Genomic DNA, 19157 nt, shown 5'->3' with positions numbered 1-19157 from the left:
ATACCCCAACACCTGAATTTATTTTCGCAATTTTCAGAATAGTGTAAATCTCTAACACTACCAGGGCATCAGCAAAAACATATGTGCCTGTTGTTCTCTGGCGTAGAGAACAAATTCCACTAAGTCATAAAAAATACATCATTGAAAACCATCTGTGTGGATGCATAGCAATAATCACAGACATGTGGATTATAGATATAAAAAAAAGATATAAAACAATGCAATAACCAAAACGTTGGTGATTTATTCAAACCTCGTCCTCTAGGCGAGATGCTAGATGAGAAAATGTTACCTATAACTCAGTCTGGTGAACCAGGGTGCCAAAAGTAGCCTATATAATTAGGGCAGAGGAAATTAGAATGAAATTTGTTTCCAACTGCAGTGAATTATCCTGTTAAATGGCGGACCATCTCTAAAGGAAGCATTTGGGAGTTGCACACTAGGGAAGACAAAATCTAACATCAGGAGTGTTTCCCTTTCGGTCATCGTGGTCTTAAAAGCCCTGCAGAGGGATGCTGTTGTGAAAAAAAAGCGGTTTTCCAGTCAGTAATTTGAGTTGCATACCAAGCGGAGTGAATGGGACTCTGGGAATTAAAATCAAAACAAAGCCTTTAACTAAATATCTAATGGACTAAAGACCATCACAAATAGCTCACATTGAGTATGAATTACGCCAAAGGGAGCAACACAATTTTGTTTAGGCCAAATATGGGCAAAATGCCCCATAGACATGGTATGGTTAACATGTTCAAAGAAAATGTTTATCTGTGAGTCATAGGTGCGTACAACTTTTACAAATGGAGGTCAATGCCACAGTTATTCTTGGCCATTTTGCGACGTTTGTTATGCTGATCGGCATACAGCCACCTATGCCTATTTATCTTCTGAGTTGTTAACCGGATTGACCTCTGACCCTAATTTCAGTTGTCAGAGAAGGCAGATAAAGGTCTTCCACTGAGATTTGCCCGATTTTAACACACCACTAAAATGTTCCTCCAGGAAAAATCTCTCCAGTTTTCTAATTGAACACTGTTGAACAGTGAAGCTGTATTTGACTAAAAAAGGAAACGGGGAACTGAACCCGTGTCTGGACCTGAGGCCCCTGCTTCTGCTTTAAAACCTGCAACTTGTTAGTCGGCTCTGCCGTAAACCCTGATGAGGAGACTAAGAATCAGTGTGCAAATATCATTTAGCTCCAGCTTTGAGAATTCCCCCCCCCCCCATCTCTAGACCCGTCTCTAGATATATATTTTTCTCTCTCCCTACAGAGGACACGGCTTTATTGCTGTTAAACAATAACTGAGCCTGCTGGAGATTTGTCTATATATGCCATATATTTGGAAAAGGTCAGAAGCTATTTTATTTATATATAAGGCCCCTCTTTCTCTGTATCTCCATGAGTCACCCGGACTGCAGAGTGGACCGGATCCTGTTTTACATCATTAGGTCAGGCTGGCCGAGTGATCCTCATTGTGTGTGTGTGTGTGTTAATAACAAAATGTGAGACTATGCACAAAGCAGGGCTGGGGCCAGGCGTGACTGATGAGATGTCTCTGGCCTACTAATGCAGTGAAGCTGAACACACCACACAGTACCCGGTACACACATCTAACACAACTTTCCACACTCCCAGAGTAGTGCTTAACTACAATGTTTTCCACAGCAAGTGGGCATTTTAACTCCATACTCTTAACTGCACACACTCTATTAATCCCACTACAGCAAACATGATTTCATACACTGCCCATGTGCAGTGAAACTCCCCGCTGCTCGCTGCACACACCAGTCCACATCCTGAGTGGTTTGTAACTAGACCCAGTGGACCAACGTGGGGCAGCCAGACCCCCTTTAATCCTGCCAAACCTTGTGACCTGAAGTGTTTAACAAATGCCAGGGACTGTCTACAATGCTGGATCCACAGAGAGAGATGGAGGATATCAAAGTTGGGATATAGCCCGACAGTTACAATAGTCAGAAAAATCTCATTTGAGTATTGTTTTGTCAGCAGGTCTGGACACCTAACTGGACTTTGCATGATGACGAGCTGAAGTTAATGGTCAGTCCAATAAAACTCGCAAGGACTTTTCCCCCCCCCTTTTCTCACCAATTTATTTGGCCAATTAACCCACTCTTCCAAGCCGTCCCAGTCACTGCTCCACCCCCTCTGCCGACCCAGGGAGGGCTGCAGACTACCACATGCCTCCTCTGATACATGTGGAGTCGCCAGCCGCTTCTTTTCACCTGACAGTAAGGAGTTTCACCAGGGGGATGTAGTGTGTGGGAGGATCATGCTATTCCCCCCAGTTCCCCCTCCTCCCCGAACAGGCGCCCCGACCGACCAGAGGAGGCGCTAGTGCAGCAACCCGGACGCATACCTCCATCCAGCTTCCCACCCGCTGACACAGCCAATTTTGTCTGTAGGGACGCCCGCCCAAGCCAGAGGTAACATGGGGATTCGAACTGGTGATCCCTGTGTTGGCAGGCAACAGAATAGACTGCTACGCCACCCGGGCGGCCTTCAAAGACTTTTTAAGATGCTTTGTTAATAAGGCAGTCTTATGCTTGTGCTGAATCTTGACAATTACTTAACATATCATTTGCCCAAATTTATCAACTTCATATTGTCATGACCTGGCAACATTACACTACAGCTAATACAAATACCCCCAATGTGGCTGCCTAACTAGCAATCTGCCTTACCTCCCTGTTTGTGTTGCCATAGCAAATGATGATAGTGCTTCAGATTAAACTATTAGTTTAATCTGAAACACTATCAGATTAAGATAAACTATTAAAATATGATGTTTGGGGTTTTTTTGTTTTTTTTTTGTGTCATACACCACTGATACTGACCTCCGGCTCCTGCTCCGCAGCTTGGGGAAAGTTGGCCATTGGAGCAGGTACACATGTTGGGTCTGGAGCAGAAGCCTTCACCACATGAGTTCCTACAGATGGCTAGAGGAGAAGAGAGGAGAGGAGAGGAATCTGAAATGTGCTGATTCAGTGAAGAAATTACTCATCCTTGACTTTGGCCAAAGTCTATGATAACATGAGCAAAGTTTGTCCTACTTTTATTTGTCATGGTAATAATATACGCTGTACTGTATGTAGGGTTGCAGTGATCGAGTATGGACTCGGTCTTGAGTCCACATTTGAAAGTTCTCGGTCTCATCCCCTACTTCACAGCAAGATGAATCAAACTTGACTCAATCTTGGACAGCATAGACTTGTGATAATTTTTCAAGACCGGTCAAGCACAAGACTTTAATTTACTGAATATCAAACTTCCCCAGAGGAGATCAGTAAAATGCAATCTAATGTAATTTGTTTCCTTTATTATTATCATCGATTTATGTCTCTGACACTTTGGAAAACTGGCAACTGAAACGTTCCTTCCTTGGCCAAGGTAACAAAAGCCTAAATAGATATTACAGTGGAATGAAAGTATGACAGTTATAATCATGGTGTTTAGTTGGACTTGCGCTGTTCTGGTGTAGGTCTTTACATAAGTTTTGGTCCCAGTGGTCTAGAGTTGGACTCACCACCTTTAAGTCTTGGACTTGACTCGCAGTCGATCTTGCGAACCTGAACACTTGACCTGGAGTTGAGTGGTCTTGACTACAAGGTTAGTGTTTAAAAGGGGGGCAATTTTTGTGTGTTTCTGAGGTTTTTATTTATTCAGTGGCATCCTGGTGGTGCTCCCTATGTACTCAAATCCAAAAAAAAGTCAAATTTTGGTCAAATTACATATGTTTTAGCATCAAATTGCTATTTCCGAAGTCCTTCTAAAAACTTTTTCCCATGTGACCTGACGTAGGGTTCTACACTTTTTTTTAACACTTTCATCACTCTTCATGCTTACACTGTCAGCCAACTGTGTGTGTGTGTGTATGGTGGGGAGGTTAGGGAGGGGGGCATCAGCGCTAACCCATGTCGCTGCTTTTTCTTTTTTTAATTTCCCCCTTTTTCTCCCCAACTGTATCCGGCCAATTACCCCACTCTTCCCAGCCGTCCCGGTCGCTGCTCCACCCCCTCTACTGATCCGGGGAGGGCTGCAGACTACCACATGCCTCCTCCGATACATGTGGAGTCATCAGCCGCTTCTTTTCACCTGACAGTGAGGAGTTTCACCAGAGGGACGTAGCGCGTGGGAGGATCACGCTATTCCCCCCAGTTCCCCTTCCCCCCAAATAGGTGCCCCGACCGACCAAAGGAGGCGCTAGTGCAGCGACCAGGACACATACCCACATCCGGCTTCCCATCCACAGCCACGCCCAATTGTGTCTGTAGGGATTCCCGACTAAGCCAGAGGCAACACGGGGATTTGAACTGGCGATCCCCATGTTGGTAGGCAACAGAATAGACCGCCATGCTACCTGGATGCCCTTGTGTCACCGCTTTTTGATAACGGCTGAGTGGGCGTTTCCATTTGAACAACCCAAAACGCAGATGGTGGCCCTTTAACATAATGCATTAGAGAGGATTTGATATGCAGATACTTACGGACGATACACTGGTTTCCCCCGGGGAGAGTCTTCCAGCCAGGACAGCAATAGGAATGAAAGCGAGAGCCGCACACATTGGGCCTGCCAAAGTCAGAGAGACAGAGCAAACAAACTCACTACTCAGCCAGACCTCCCAAAAATCATTTAGCCAAAACCTTTTGCAAATACCCACAGCTATGACTTATTTTCTGAGCACTTGAAGACGTGTATGGCCTCCACTTTCAATGTAAACAGGACTGACATTGATGCTAAACTTCCTCTGATGATGGATAGGAGCATTTTCCAGAAGGGAGGAGGGGAAGGAAAGGTGGGGGTGGGGGGGTTGCTCTACCGTGGAAAGTAGCAGTTTGTTTTCAGTCATGGCTGAATGTTTTAATCTTTGCAGGGATGGACATATAAAGTCCTCCTTACTCCTAACACCCGTGCCTGGCTCTCAGGCTCTCTGGCAGATATCCAGCATTTCCATCATTACTCCCTAATCAAGTCTGATTCTCATCGGTGGAGAGCCTCTAGGAACCTTTGACCCCCCCCCACCCCCACCCGCCCCCGACAGATGTAAGAGTCATCACAGCTTAGGGAGCGCTTGATTGGCCTGACAGGTTAGCCACAAACCTTCCCTATGAGGAAATGGCTAAACCACATCTATAGACGACTGGCTCCGCTCAACACACACACACACACACACACACACACACACACACACACACACACACACACACACACACACACACACACACACACACACACACACACACACACACGAACTAAAGTTAAGGTCTGTTGCTGGCCAGCAAGCTAACGGGAAGACTTCTTCAGTCTATATGAAATGCTTGTGATATTTACGCACTTGGACATAACTCATAAGGAGTTATTTTCAAAGCACACGATTGGTCTAAAAGTTTTTGCATACACCAATATGACGGTCTTAAATCCATACAAGGAAAAGTGTGTGTGTGTGTGTGTGTGTGTGTGTGTGTGTGTGTATTGTCAAGGGAAATACCCTGACACGCTGCATAAGCTTTCTAACAAGCTGAAATGACTCCAATATCTCCTGAGTATGTGGTTGTACTAATGACAGTCTTAGTGACCTTTCAAGGCATATAATGAGGGGAGTACTATGGCCGCCGATGTTGGTGGTTGGCTGTTTGCATTTTATGAAGGCATGACTAAGGATGGAAGGACCACAGACTGGTAACAAGGGGTAAAGCTCTGTCCAGATGCTCATGGTAAAGTCATTTACAATAAGGATCAGGTCTCTTTGGTTTAGACCATCTCTGCCCCCAAGAAATTATTTCAGCCTGTTTTAACCCAATCAATTACCTAATGGTTTTTGTTGTTGACCGAAATCTAGCGAAAGCCAACTGAGTGACTCTTGAAGCACTTTGAATTGGCTGATTGCAAGCTCAAGAAAGCAAGTACATTCTAATCCAGATGAACTTTTAGGGCTCTTCCTGTGTGAAACATGAGATAACCTTTCTTTCCTCCTCGCAAAGACAGTAACCGTGGTAACCCCTGGACTGTCACCAGGGAGATGACAGCTGGGTTTTGGATCTCTGATGGATGGAGAGCAGCACATAGATCCAACCACATTACCAGATGGCACAGGAGAGACAGACAGGAAGACAGACAGACAGGTAGACAGACAGACAGGTAGACAGACAATGAAGAAAGGTGGAAGTAAGAAGGAAGCTTAGCAGAAAGAATGGTGAAGTTAAGATGGAGCAGAGGAGAGTGACGAAAAACCAATTAAATTACAAGAAATGGAGTCGGAACAAAGAACGGAGGGATGCTTTGGGGAAATTCACAGTGACTCAAACGTGAAAGCTGACTTTAGAAACAGAGTGCGAAGGGTGACTTGTGACTTGTGAGGAGGAGGAGGGAAGACAGGATGGTGGGAAAGGAAAAGGGGATCGGCGGGAGGGAAAAGAAAACAAGTTCATGTTGAGGAGATGAGTAAAGGGGGTGGGGATAGGGGGAGGAGGAGGAGAAAGCCGAGCAGCAGATATGGAAACAAAGGGGGGAGTGGCATGAAATAAATAGGGGTCACACCCTGAGAGAGAGGGTGCATTTCTGGGGCAAAAACATTGAGCCCTAAAGAGATTACAGGTGGAAGGATCCAAATAAAGAACAGTTTTCAGATGAATAAAGCAAGAGATCAACATTCCACGACTAAATGAGGGGTGAAACCGACTTCTGTGATCTATCGCAATGCAAAGGGCAGAAGATTTTCCACTGGTAGAGTCCTGAGGGATGTCAATATGTGAGGGATTAGGTGACTGACCCTGAGGTGCTCTAGCTTGTTATTCCTTCTCTCTCTCTCTCTCTCTCTCTCTCTCTCTCTCTCTCTCTCTCTCTCTCTCACAGTCGGCAAATCTCTCTTGGACTTTCCTTCTTCCAGGTTACGCCTGGTCTCCTATCACAGAAAGGAGTTGCTGTGAAGAACTGAAGTAGAAGAGAGCAAAATATAGACCACAAAAAAAAAGAAGAGAGAGAGCGTTTAAAGCCCCAGGGGTTTTCCTCAATATTGAAATGTCTTGCTGTTTTTGCGGCTCAATCTAAAGGAGATTAACTCTTCTATGACCGGGTCACAGCCTTTGAAGTTGCCTCCCGGCCCGTGGCTCGCTCATTAAGTGCCATTAATAGTAATAAAAGGAAAATGGCTGCCACCTCATCCAGGGGGAAACACGAAGACCAGAAGACAAAGGGCAATTTTAGTCTGAATGGTCTGAACCCAACTACAGAAGGTGGGCGAGGGGAGTTTCATAAGTCAAGACAAAGCAACAGTTTTCAAACATGAATGGAGTCAAATACCTTTGTTCTTATAGCATTTTTATTCACAAAGTTAACAACACTGTGAAATGAAAGCGAACTGATGAGAACATGAGGCCAGCAGCGTGAATGCATATTTTTACATATGCATTACAATCCCTAGCCACACTGACAGATTTTAAAGTGTCACAACTACTCAGAAAACTATTACTTCTCATTCTCTCAAAGACTTTCAGGTTTTCAAGTCGCTTATAACAACCCCCAGTGTTCAGAATGAGTCCTTTTAGGAGGTCACAAGGAGTCTACTCTGACTCTGACAGAAAGTGCCAACTCAGCCAGTTATGAGACAGCTCGCGGGTCCATCTTACATGCAGGATTTCCGGGGGTCAAAGGTCAGGGCAGTTTGTAGCAGCAAGTCTCCACTTTGCTATGTCACTTAACTTAACTTTGGATGTCACTTAACTTTCTGCTTTTAAATTCGGATAAAACCGAGATGCTAGTCATTGGCCCTGCTAGACTCAGACACCAATTTGATCAAGTAACGATAACAATCGACAACTCTGTGGTTTCACAAAGTGTGGCAGCCAAAAATCTTGGTGTTACGTTTGATCCCAGCCTTTCCTTTGATAAGCACATTAAAGAAATCACCAAGACTGCCTTTTTTCATTTACGTAACATATCGCAAATTCGGTCTTTTCTCTCCATGGCTGACACAGAGACTCTAATACATGCATTTGTTTCATCCAGACTTGATTACTGTAATGTTCTGTTCTCAGGTCTGCCACATTCTAGTACTAAAAGTCTTCAGATGGTTCAGAATGCTGCTGCTAGAATCCTAACTAAAACTAGGAAATTTGACCATATTACACCAATTCTTGCCTCCCTTCATTGGCTTCCTATCCATGTTAGATCAGAATACAAGGTGCTTCTGCTGACTTATAAAATCCTATATGGGCTTGCTCCATTCTACCTGTCTGATCTCCTTAAACCTTACATGCCATCTCGAGCACTTCGTTCTCAAAATACAAGGCTCCTGTGTGTACCCAAAGTTAAAAAGAAGTCAGCTGGTGGCAGGGCCTTTTCCTATTGGGCTCCATTTTTGTGGAATAAACTGCCTGCTGCCATCAGACAATCGGAGTCTGTTGAGTCCTTTAAATCCAAACTTAAAACTCATCTTTTTGCCTTAGTTTACAATTAGTTGCCTTTAAGTTGAGTGCTTCACAACCTGTACTGGATTGCGGGTTGGTTTTCTGTCTCAATGAATTTACCAACCACTCTTCTGCCGATGAGATTATCGAGTATAGATTATGACGAATTGATGATTGATTATGGCTAATGACTATTGCAAACTGTTCTCTTCTCTAACATGTCTTTTCTCTCTCTCTGAATGATGTCTTCTCCTTTCTCTTTTTCTGTGTTTGAATGGTGTCATGTGAGTCTCTCTTGCATGCATGTGCAGTCGGTTCTCCTCCCAGCTCTCCGTGGTGATGGTGGCCGCCATTTGGATGCTGCCTGCCCTTCCACTCCTCACCTAAGTTTTTCTTATTACATGATGATGCTGGTCGCGTGGCTTGGGTCCTGGACTGCTCCATTGGCACGTGGACACTGCTTGGCATCCTGTGCATCATGTTCTTCATAAATTTTATGTCCATTATAATTCTGTTATCCTCTTTCAATGTTGTATTATGTAAATTGCGTGAACACAACATCCATTGCACGCTGTCCGTCTTGGGAGAGAGATCCCTACTCTGTTGCTCTCCCTGAGGTTTCTTCCTATTTTTTCTCCCTGTTAAAGGTTTTTTTAGGGAGTTTTTCCTTATCCGATGAGAGGGTCTAAGGACAGGATGTTGTGTTGCTGTTAAGCCCACTGAGGCAAATTTGTAATTTGTGATATTGGGCTATACAAATAAAATTGATTTGATTTGATTTGATTTGATTTATATGGAAGGACACCCTGGTGTGTAAATGATTAAAAACAGTCTTTCTATGGTGACATGGACTAGACTAGACACAGTTGGTAGGGCTCAAGCTCAGGTGTGTGTGTGTGTGTGTGGGGGGGGTTGTCTTTGCATTTATATCTGCATACTGGTCATAGGTCAAGGGTCATGTGCCTGGCATTTGACCCCTTCTGGAAAACAGTTAGGTAATTCTGCCCCCAGCAACACCTGGGCCAACTAATCTCCTATCAGATGTAGGTTGGGGTCTACAGGACAATGTCAAGAATGACAGGTGATGTTAAAAGAAAGTACTGGACATGGAGATAGAGGTGGGGAAATGGAAACAGAGAAAGAAAAAGAGACACACACACACACACACACACACATATTATATATATATATATATATATAGGCCTGTACTGCTATGTATATTAAAACTTTTTTCCTGCATCTGTATTGATATATATGAGCCAAAACATTATGACCACATGCCAAATATGCTGTTGGTCCTCTGTGTGCTGTGAAAACGGCGCCGACCCAATCCACCCCCCCCCCTTCCAAGGCATAGACTCTACAAAGACCCCTGAAGGTGTCCTGTGATATCTGGCACCAAAACATTAGCAGCAGATCCTTCAAGTCCTGCAAGTTGCGAGGTGGAGCCGCTGTAGATCGGACTTGTCTGGCCAGCACATACCAGAGATGCTCAATCGGATTGGGGTCTGGAGAATTTGGAGGCCAGAGCAACACCTTAAACACTTCATCATGTTCTTCAAACCATTCCTGAACAATGTGTGCAGTGTGGCAGGGTGCACTGTCCTGCTGAAAGAGGCCACTGCCATCAGGGAATACCATTGCCATAAAGGTGTGTACCTGGTCTGCAACGATGAATGGCCAGTCCCAGGGTTTCCCAGCAGAACATTGCCCAGAGCATCGCAGTCCCTCAACTGGCTTGTTATCTTCCCACAGTGCATGCTGGTGCCATCACTTGCCCAGATAAACGGCGCACACATACACGGCCATCCACGTGATCTAAAAGAAAACGGGACTCATCGGAACAAGCGAACTTCTTCCACTGACCCAAGGTCCAGTTCCGACACTCGCGTGCCCATTGTAGGTGCTTTCGACAGTGGGCAGGGGCCATCATGGGCACTCTGACCAGTCTGTGGCTAGGCAGGCCCTTACGCAGCAGGGTGCGATGCACTGTACGTTGTAACTAATTTCTCCCATAACCGTCATTAAAATTTTCTGTGACTTGTGCCACAGTGGACCTTCTGTCAGTTTGGACGAGATGGGGTAGCCTTCGTTACCCTATCAATGAGCCTTGGGCACCCAACACCCTGTTGCCGGATTGTGGTTTGTTGTTTGTCCCTCGGTCCACTTTAGGTAGGTACTCACCACCGCTGACTGGGAGCACCCCACAAGCCTTGCCATTTCAGAGATGTTCTGACCCAGTTGTCTGGACATAACAATTTGGCCCTTATCAAAGTTGCTGAGGTCTTTACTATTGCCTATTTCTCCTGCATCCAACACGCTGACGACGAGAACTGATTGTTCGTTTATCATCTGATCTACGCAAACTTGACATGTGCCCTTGTTTGGAGATGGTCAATATTATTCAGTTCATATAAATTCAGTATATATATCGTGCATGTGTGTCTGTGTGTGTGTGTGTGTGTGTGTGTGTATAGACAAAAAGAGAGAAAGAGAGAATAAGCACTATACTTATGTAGTGCATTAGTCTGTGGGCACAAGAAGATGATTTAGTGGCATGTATGGGGTCATGTTCAAATGGGTTTGCATGGCTTACTGAGAGACAGTAAGCTATGGAGATAAAGATCTATAATGTATGTGGTTCAGAACCACGGTATTTCACAACCCCTAGAGGAAACTGTTTTCTGTGTTCATAACAATTGATGTCTTCATTTATATCTTTATTTTCTTCACTAGACTAGACTAAAAGGATTGTGGCCAAGTTTAAGTTGGTTGGAATAAACCATAAAGATTACTCTTACAGTAATAATAATAAATCAAATGAAACTCAGCAAATAAATAAATCTGCATCTATGTTTGTGTGTGTATTAAATGGTACTCAGTTGATGGTTAAATCTTCACATAAACATTGATATTAATAGAAACCGCATTATTTACTGCACCACCTGTTCCAGATAATCCTCTTTCTTGCATAGCCTATGACTGTAAATGTGCATATTATGCAAACAAAAAAGACAAAATGAAAGGAACCACAACGCATATAAAATAGAAAGGGATAACTGGTTATCCTTCACTCACCCCAAACATCAATTGTTAAACTTTTGAAAGCTTTTGCCTTTTTGTCTTCCCCTCTGTATGACATATATCTCTTTATTAAATATATTTATAGAAAGAGAATTTCATAGTGCCACTCTAGACAGTGGAAATTTTGATTGCAGGCATGCGCCAGGGAAAACTCTCTTGGGATTGCAAGTTGAGGACTCTGTCCAGGCTCATGGGGTGGTATTGACATTATCCTGGATGAGACTTCAGTCGCTGAATGTAATTCTCTGCTTTGCGACTGACTGTCTGCCAAATTTACCAGTGTCTGAGGCGTCCCCCCTGAGCAAAGCTGGGCCAAGTTGGACTTTGTTAATAAGGAAGGTCGAAAGCAGTTCTGCAAAAAACAGAACCTGGCTTCATTCCTCAACTAACATACAGGAGATCTTATTAGAATGTAACTGTTCTGTGGCCAAAGCAGCTGAGAGTGAGGGAGTGAATACAAACAAAAAAAAATCTTTCTTTGTCTCTGTCTCTTCACTCTCTCATTTTGACAACCAGACAGTCAACAGTCCAACCAGTAAAACAGCCAGCCAGTCAGCCTTGGGCCTGATCAGATTCCATCCCAGAGTGGACTGATGCCAGGCTGCAATGTGCTGCAGGAGCCAATAAATCACAGTGAGCCAGTATCAGACCCAGTGCTACCAGAGACAGACCAAGGGATATGAAGCTTCAGCCAGCAAATAAACACTGTTCCCCTGCCCAAGGCCAGTGTAATGACCATCATTAAACTAACCTCCCTTCATCTCCCACGCAGAGAATATGTGAATATGTGGAACCTATACTGCAATACTAAAAGTATCTTGCTTTCCCGTTCAGAGACTATCATGCAGCCATGTATTCACACTCTCGGCACTGTACTGTAGTTTACACGGCAGCAATGACCCAAAAATCCTGTTCTGAAATTAAACAGTGAACTCACAACAAGCAAAGTCTTCACAACAGCAAAGGCATATCTGATGGTTGAAGCAAGGTTATTCATCATAAATGTGTGGTCTGAGCACCCACTGCTTCCTTCCAGAGGTGGTTAAATGAAACATGGTCTTTCAGATGACTAACTTTGCCCAAATTCAGAAGAATTGCATTAACTTCCAGCCAACAATGACAAAAGAGCAACTGAAAGCAATTATGGTGTGTGTGTGTGTGTGTGTGTGTGTGTGTGCGCGTGCGTGCGTGCGTGCGTGCGTGTGTGTGTGTGTGTTGGCTTTAGTGAGCCTACATTGTAAGCTGGGAGGAGAGAGGATAGATGTTTCAAGGTTTGAAATATCTGAGAGGACAATAAGAGGGCAAGGCCTTATAAATGGAGTAGACCTTCATAAGAACATAATGCCATCATCTTATTACTTCAGACAGCAAAATTTCCTGCAAACAAGTATCAAGTATTGCACCACCCTTTGTGACCACAATAGTTTTTCCAGCTCTTAACAATGTAATGGAAAAAGTCCACAGGCTTTTATTTACTGGTTCCTGTGAAGGATATACAGTTTGATGGGAACAATGTGAGAGTCTACTCATTCTGCTGGCTCCCTAACTAGCTCCCCTGTCCACCTGCTGTCTATCAGAGAGGTGATGAGAGCGAAATATTGTGAATTTAGATCTCTTGTTTGACATTTGTCTTTTTTTTTCTTTTTAAATATTTTTTTCTCCCTTTTTCTCCCCAGTTGTGTTCGGCCAATTACCCCACTCTTCCAAGCCATCCGGGTTGCTGCTCTACCCCCACTGCCAATCCGAGGGAGGGCTGCAGACTACCACATGCCTCCTCCGATACATTTGGAGTCGCCAGCCGCTTCTTTTCCCCTGACAGTGAGGAGTTTCACCAGTGAGACGTAGAGCGTGGGAAGATCACACTATTCCCCCAAGTTCTCTCCCCCCCCCCCGAACAGGCGCCCCGACTGACCAAAGGAGGCGCTAGTGCAGCGACCAGGACACATACCCACATCCGGCTTCCCACCCGCAGACACGGCCAATTGTGTCTGTAGGGACGCCCGACCAAGCCGGAGGTAACACGGGGATTCAAACCGGCGATCCCCGTGTTGGTAGGCGACGGAATAGACTGTCACGCTACCTAGACGTCCCGACATTTTAGCCTTTTTGCCATTCACCATATTTTTTGGCTTACAAAGCACCCTGAGACATTTTGATACATATAAGTCTGTCATGGACGGAGCAGAGTACACACGCATGGAAATGGCATCTCTGTATGATACCTCAAGGTGTGCTTTCTCTTGCTTTCCCACAAAATGTGTCCTTTAAAACTTGTCTAGCTCTCCCAAATGGAGAGCAAGCATCACTTTTTATATATAGTTTGGGTGCAGCAAAACCTGTCATATTAATCAAGATGAGTGACAAGGCGGACAGGTCTGTTTATATTGGGCCACGGGAATCGACAATGGGCATGTTGTTTGAGAAAACACCAGTGCTGCGACTGTGTGAGCTTTAGCCGTTACCACATTGTAACTGAACACGATTCACTGGGAGGTTAGCTAATGCTCATTGGAGTGCTCTTTCTGTTTTCTCTTTCTCTCATCTCTACTTTTTCCCCTTCCCTTTCTCTCGCTTTATTTTCTTCCACACTCTCTGTTGCTTTGTCACCTGCAGTAGAAAAACAAACGCCCCTTGTCGCACCCCCCTCAGGCGACAGAAATACCTAATTTCCTGTGGCCTGGCACTGGGGGAGCCTTAAGCAGGGGCAGATGAGAGACAGATTGGAATAACTGATGCCAACAGTTGAAAGGGGCCCCAACAAAACATCCTTTGTTTTGCAAAATGGGGCGAAATACACAGAAAAATCTCCTTGCTCCATTGACATACATCCACACCCAGTCCCAGGGCAGTTTGGGGGAGAGAGAGAGGGGGGGGGGGGAATTTCAGCGGTGGAGAGAGGAGAGGCAGTTGGAAGATGGAGAATGGAGAAGTGGGAGGGAGGGCAGATGAGGTGCTGGTGGTGAGGGGCTTGGTCATGCCTTGGTCTCTCCAGTTCGTTCCACTGAATACTCCCCACCCCCCACCAACACACACACACACACACACACACACACACACACACACACACACACACACACACACACAGTACATTACATGCATACCTACACAATTAAACCCTGCTTCTGAAATGCACGTATACTTGCAAAAACATACGTATACCCAAACACACACATACACACACCAGTTTTCCCATCAATTGCTTCAGCTTCAAACAGCGGGGCCAACAATCTCCCCATGGCAGTCCCGAGCTACTTCCTCGAACTAATACACTCTGGGGAATTTGGGTCATGCTTTTCACTCGTCAGCCCCTCATTAGATGTATAGACTAAAGCTTTTTCCTCCTGTTCCCATGAAAATGTCAATTTGTTGTAAATACAGTGGGATTTTCAACATGGCCAGCCGCCCGTTAACTTCGAACATGTGCTGTTTTTGAGAAAACAATGTGGTAGTATTCAGCAGCATAATTTGGTATAAGACTTGCTTGGCCTGAGCCCAGAGAGCACAGCAATGGAAAGAGATTTTCCAATAAGGCAGAGATGGGGAAGCCATTCATGTTGTAAATCCTCACCAGATAGTGCTACTTAGATAATGAGTTGTACATTCGGACCCTAACATAGTCCAGCTCCCACTCCTTGGTATCACCCCACTTGATATGCATGCTTCTACAATATGGATAAAATCAAAACACAAGCACCATATGTGCATCTGTTCCACATTTCAGTACTTGTCATTACAATGGCAGTTACCATCAAAACAGACAGGAAAAGAAACACACAACCGACACACACACTGCACACATGGACCCTCCTCCTTACCCTCTAAGCGTCTCCTGGCCTCGGCGTCGCACCCTCTGCACCTCCCTCTGATCCACAGCTCCGGTAAAGCGGCTAGCGTGGTATGGTCCATCCCCGGTCTGACCGCACGCCACTTGAACGGCCATAAAACATACCGCTGCCCATCCCAGCAGCACCTGGGCCAGATTCCCCGATCCCATTAGTTTGTATGGCTGTTCCTCCAAACCCTGGTTACCACGGACTCTCTGTCTGTGTCAGTTTACAGTATGGACCCAGGGTGAGCCGAGCCACACACCGACACTCAAGTATCTAGTCTTGGATCCAGACCACGTCCTGGCGTGCACTCCAAAGTAGGCTCTAGAGTCTAGACGGAGAAAAAAAGAAGATAGAAGTTCAGAGAAACATGCTTTTGAACTGTGATTGTTGATTTTTCTTTTTTTTTTTTATTTCTGATTTTGCACTGATTTCTACAACAGGAACCAAACTTTATCTTGTCCATTACTTCACCAGACACCTGCTGATGAATATGCCATGTTTTAATAAGAAAACTTAACCTTGACAACACGTAGGTGGCGGCCAGATAATTCTTACTTCGGTGGGTAGATAAAGCACATGATATCAAAGATTGGGTAGGGCAATAGGTACAGCCATGCTACATCAGGCTCCAAAGGTCTTCATTGCGCTATGAGCAGGCTCATAACAGGTTTATAACATGACGATCTATCAACACCCACTGGAGAATTCTTTTCCAGTCGGCCTCCATCAAGGGAAGTTGGAGCGCAGGTTTATTTAAAGAAGGATGCCTATCAAAGCATCTTGAGCAAGGATTCTTCATTAGGATCTTCTTCACACATTGCAGAATAGCACTTTGAATGTTGTATCTTGTAAACTTGATCAATCAAAGGTTTGTTATGATGCTGGAAACGCTTAAATTTCTCTTATAAAGGAAATAAATCTTGTTAATCGCTTTTTTTCCCCAACCCATACCACATTCAAATGATTTCAGGCATCGGTTAGAATCGTACAGACCACTTACCACTTTGCTGAATCTTCTGACTTCCACACCGTCCAATGTTACATTTAAGCCTTCAAAAACCACGATATATCTTCTTTTCCAAAACTGGAAGCTCACAGTACAGCCACATGCATCTTTCTGTTGTTTTATGTTCATTCAGAAAATGTTTTGAAAAAGGAGCAAAATCCAGTTTCGCTTTGGAACAACGTTCCTCAGCTGATGCAGTACATCCCACCATATGTAAACTTGCAGACTTGTGAGAGCAGGAAGTTCTGCAGCCTCATCTACAGCCGCGTGCTTCCAGAGACCGGCACGCAGTTAGCCAAGGAAAAGGTATTTTGCAACAGTGCAAATCAGAGTAATTTCAACCAACATTGTTCACGGCTAATTTTAAATGGAGCATATGAAGAACATGTCCTGCTGTACTGTGAGCTTTCCGTTTTCAAAAAGGAGATATGTTGTTGATTTTTAAGGTTTAAACGATTGCCCCAAGACTTTCAAAGGTGGTAGATTTCTCAATACTGGTTCAATCAGTGACATTTTTCTCTGGACAATTAAAAATATATGCGTGACAACGTTTCAACAATGTTTCTGTGTTAAAACGAAGTGAACCGATCCTTCAAGTTCATTGTGCTCAGTTTAAGATCCCTTTTTAGGAGGACGGTTTAATAAATAAATAAATAAATCTAATAACATCCATGAGGTAATATTGGCAGAAAATGGCCATTACTAGGGACACAAATAAGCATATCCATAATACAAACCCCAAAAGCTATTTTTACTTGTATAATTTCTAAATAGTCTATGCTCAGTGGGATGGGTTTTGCCCTATGGCCCACTGCCCATGGTACATTGGCAGTTATCCCACCATCCAAACTGTGGGTACCCCTGATATTTTCTTTCCATTAAACTGTAAAATGGCCATCCGATGCCTAGAGGGAGCCAAAGTGAGAGGAGAGGCAGGAGGAGAGACAGGATGGATGGATGGAGGGACGCAGGAGAGGATGAAGGTGAAGGAGGAACATGACAGCAAAAACCCTGACGATTAGCAAAACCGAAAGGTCCTCCTTCTCCTCGCCAGACACACAAAACCTGTTTCAAATAAAATAAAAAATCATTTACTCCATCATATGGAGACGCAGATTACAATTTATCATTTGATTTATGCATAGCCCAGATTTCTAAATCAAATTAATTTCTAATCACTATTCCCGCACATATAGCTCTCTGAGTCTGCCCTAACTACCGGGGCATATTAAAACTGAAACAGGTCCCAAAGCCCAAATGGACAGCCCTGGGGGTTCTTTTCTCCTCTTTCCCCCAGTGTTGCCCAGCGTCCCATATAACCGTATAAGCCAGCCTCCAGCCTTCCATCCAGCTAAGAAGAACGATGCACCCAAGCATATTGTCTGGGCTAGAGGGGGAGCGGTGGCTTGGGAAGAGGGAAAGAAATATGGCCCCCCTCATTCCACTGAATCAGATTAGTTTTATAGGAAGATGAAAAATGGCAGACTTGTGCGTTAACTCTGGCATGCACACGCACCCGCGCGCGCGCGTACGCACGCACGCACGCACACACACACCACTGTCTCCCCCTCCTCTGCAGCCTATTTTTACACAAGTGTGCCAAAAACGAAACAAAAGGACACAATAAGATTTTAAACTCATTGCAAAAAAAGAAAAGTTGCGATTTCGTCTGCCTTGAGTTTCTCCGCAACTGAAAGAGGGCGGGATCAGCGCAGGCGTCCGAACAAAAGAAATGTCTGATCAGTGACCCCAACCCTGCCAACACACTGTCTGTCTACCTAGCACCGTCCGGCTCCCCCCAGCAGATGACCGTCGACTTCCCAACCAACGTTTCCCGTCCCTTTGAGTCGGGAGTCAGCATCGAGTGTCAGCAGACACAACTTGTTGCAGGCCGTTAGCATGACAAATTAGCAGTACGCTCATCGATATCGGTGCATTTAATTAGACGCGCATGTCACCGCAAAATTTATGAATGGGGGGGGGGGGTTTGCAAAATCAGCTCTCAAGTTGTTCGGAACGGAGTGTGAAAACCTCGGTGGAGATGAAGTTAGCCAAACATCTTTCATTTCCACTTAATTTGCCAGGAACCACTTCCCAAGTAAGAAGAAAAAAAACAAAACATTTCAAACTATGAAACGTGACAGGCCTACCGTCGACCGTACGCTTCGGAAGAAAATGCCGGTAAAAAGAAAGAGCTCCGGTGTCATATTCTCACAAGGGCTCAACTTTCCAATGTGACTTTTTTCTTTTTTTCCCTTATTTTTAATACTGCTAACTGCATGATCTGGTGTCTAATCTATCACCCATCGCACATGCATAGAAAGCAATGATATTGCTGTTAAAGCGGCAGTTTTCTAAAACAATTCTGTTCACAAATGCAATGATTAACTGTTGCCATAAATCGATAATGCACAATACCTTGCCTTGCAACAATGGCGTGCCTTTGCGTCGAGGAGCCCAGAGTGGAGGAATTTGAGACAGGATATGTGCCCCAGAACGGAATATTGAACAATTGCCCTAGTGAGAAAAAGAGAAAAGTTAGAGAATTGCCCTGATTGGGAGAGGGGAGGGGACACAGGCACAGAGAGAGAGAGAGAGAGAGAGAGAGAGAGAGAGAGAGAGAGAGAGAGAGAGAGAGAGAGAGAGAGAGAGAGAGAGAGAGAGAGAGAGAGAGAGAGAGAGAGAGAGAGAGAGAGAGAGAGAGAGAGAGAGAGAGAGAGAGAGAGAGAGAGAGAGAGGAGAGAGAGAGAGAGAGAGAGAGAGAGAGAGAGAGAGAGAGAGAGAGAGAGAGAGAGAAGGGGGGTAGTAACGGAGT

At 44.7% G+C, this 19157-nt stretch overlaps 1 protein-coding gene across 1 annotated transcript in view; it reads right to left on the bottom strand.

Moving 5' to 3' along the window:
• Nucleotides 1–18852, bottom strand: part of fbn2b (fibrillin 2b) — a 109371-nt gene extending 90519 nt beyond the window's left edge. Inside the window, 4 exon segments of the mRNA XM_056276303.1 lie at nt 2854–2955; nt 4504–4586; nt 15322–15664; nt 18761–18852. Of these exon segments, the coding sequence (XP_056132278.1) occupies nt 2854–2955; nt 4504–4586; nt 15322–15500 (364 nt within the window). The 5' untranslated portion in view covers nt 15501–15664; nt 18761–18852.
• Nucleotides 18853–19157: the final 305 nt, after the last annotated feature.

This window comes from Lampris incognitus, chromosome 3 (assembly GCF_029633865.1).
Source record: "Lampris incognitus isolate fLamInc1 chromosome 3, fLamInc1.hap2, whole genome shotgun sequence".
Classification (NCBI taxonomy): Eukaryota; Metazoa; Chordata; class Actinopteri; order Lampriformes; family Lampridae; genus Lampris; species Lampris incognitus.
The sequence above is the reverse complement of the archived record's forward strand: the minus strand, read 5'-3'. Positions and strand labels throughout refer to the sequence as shown.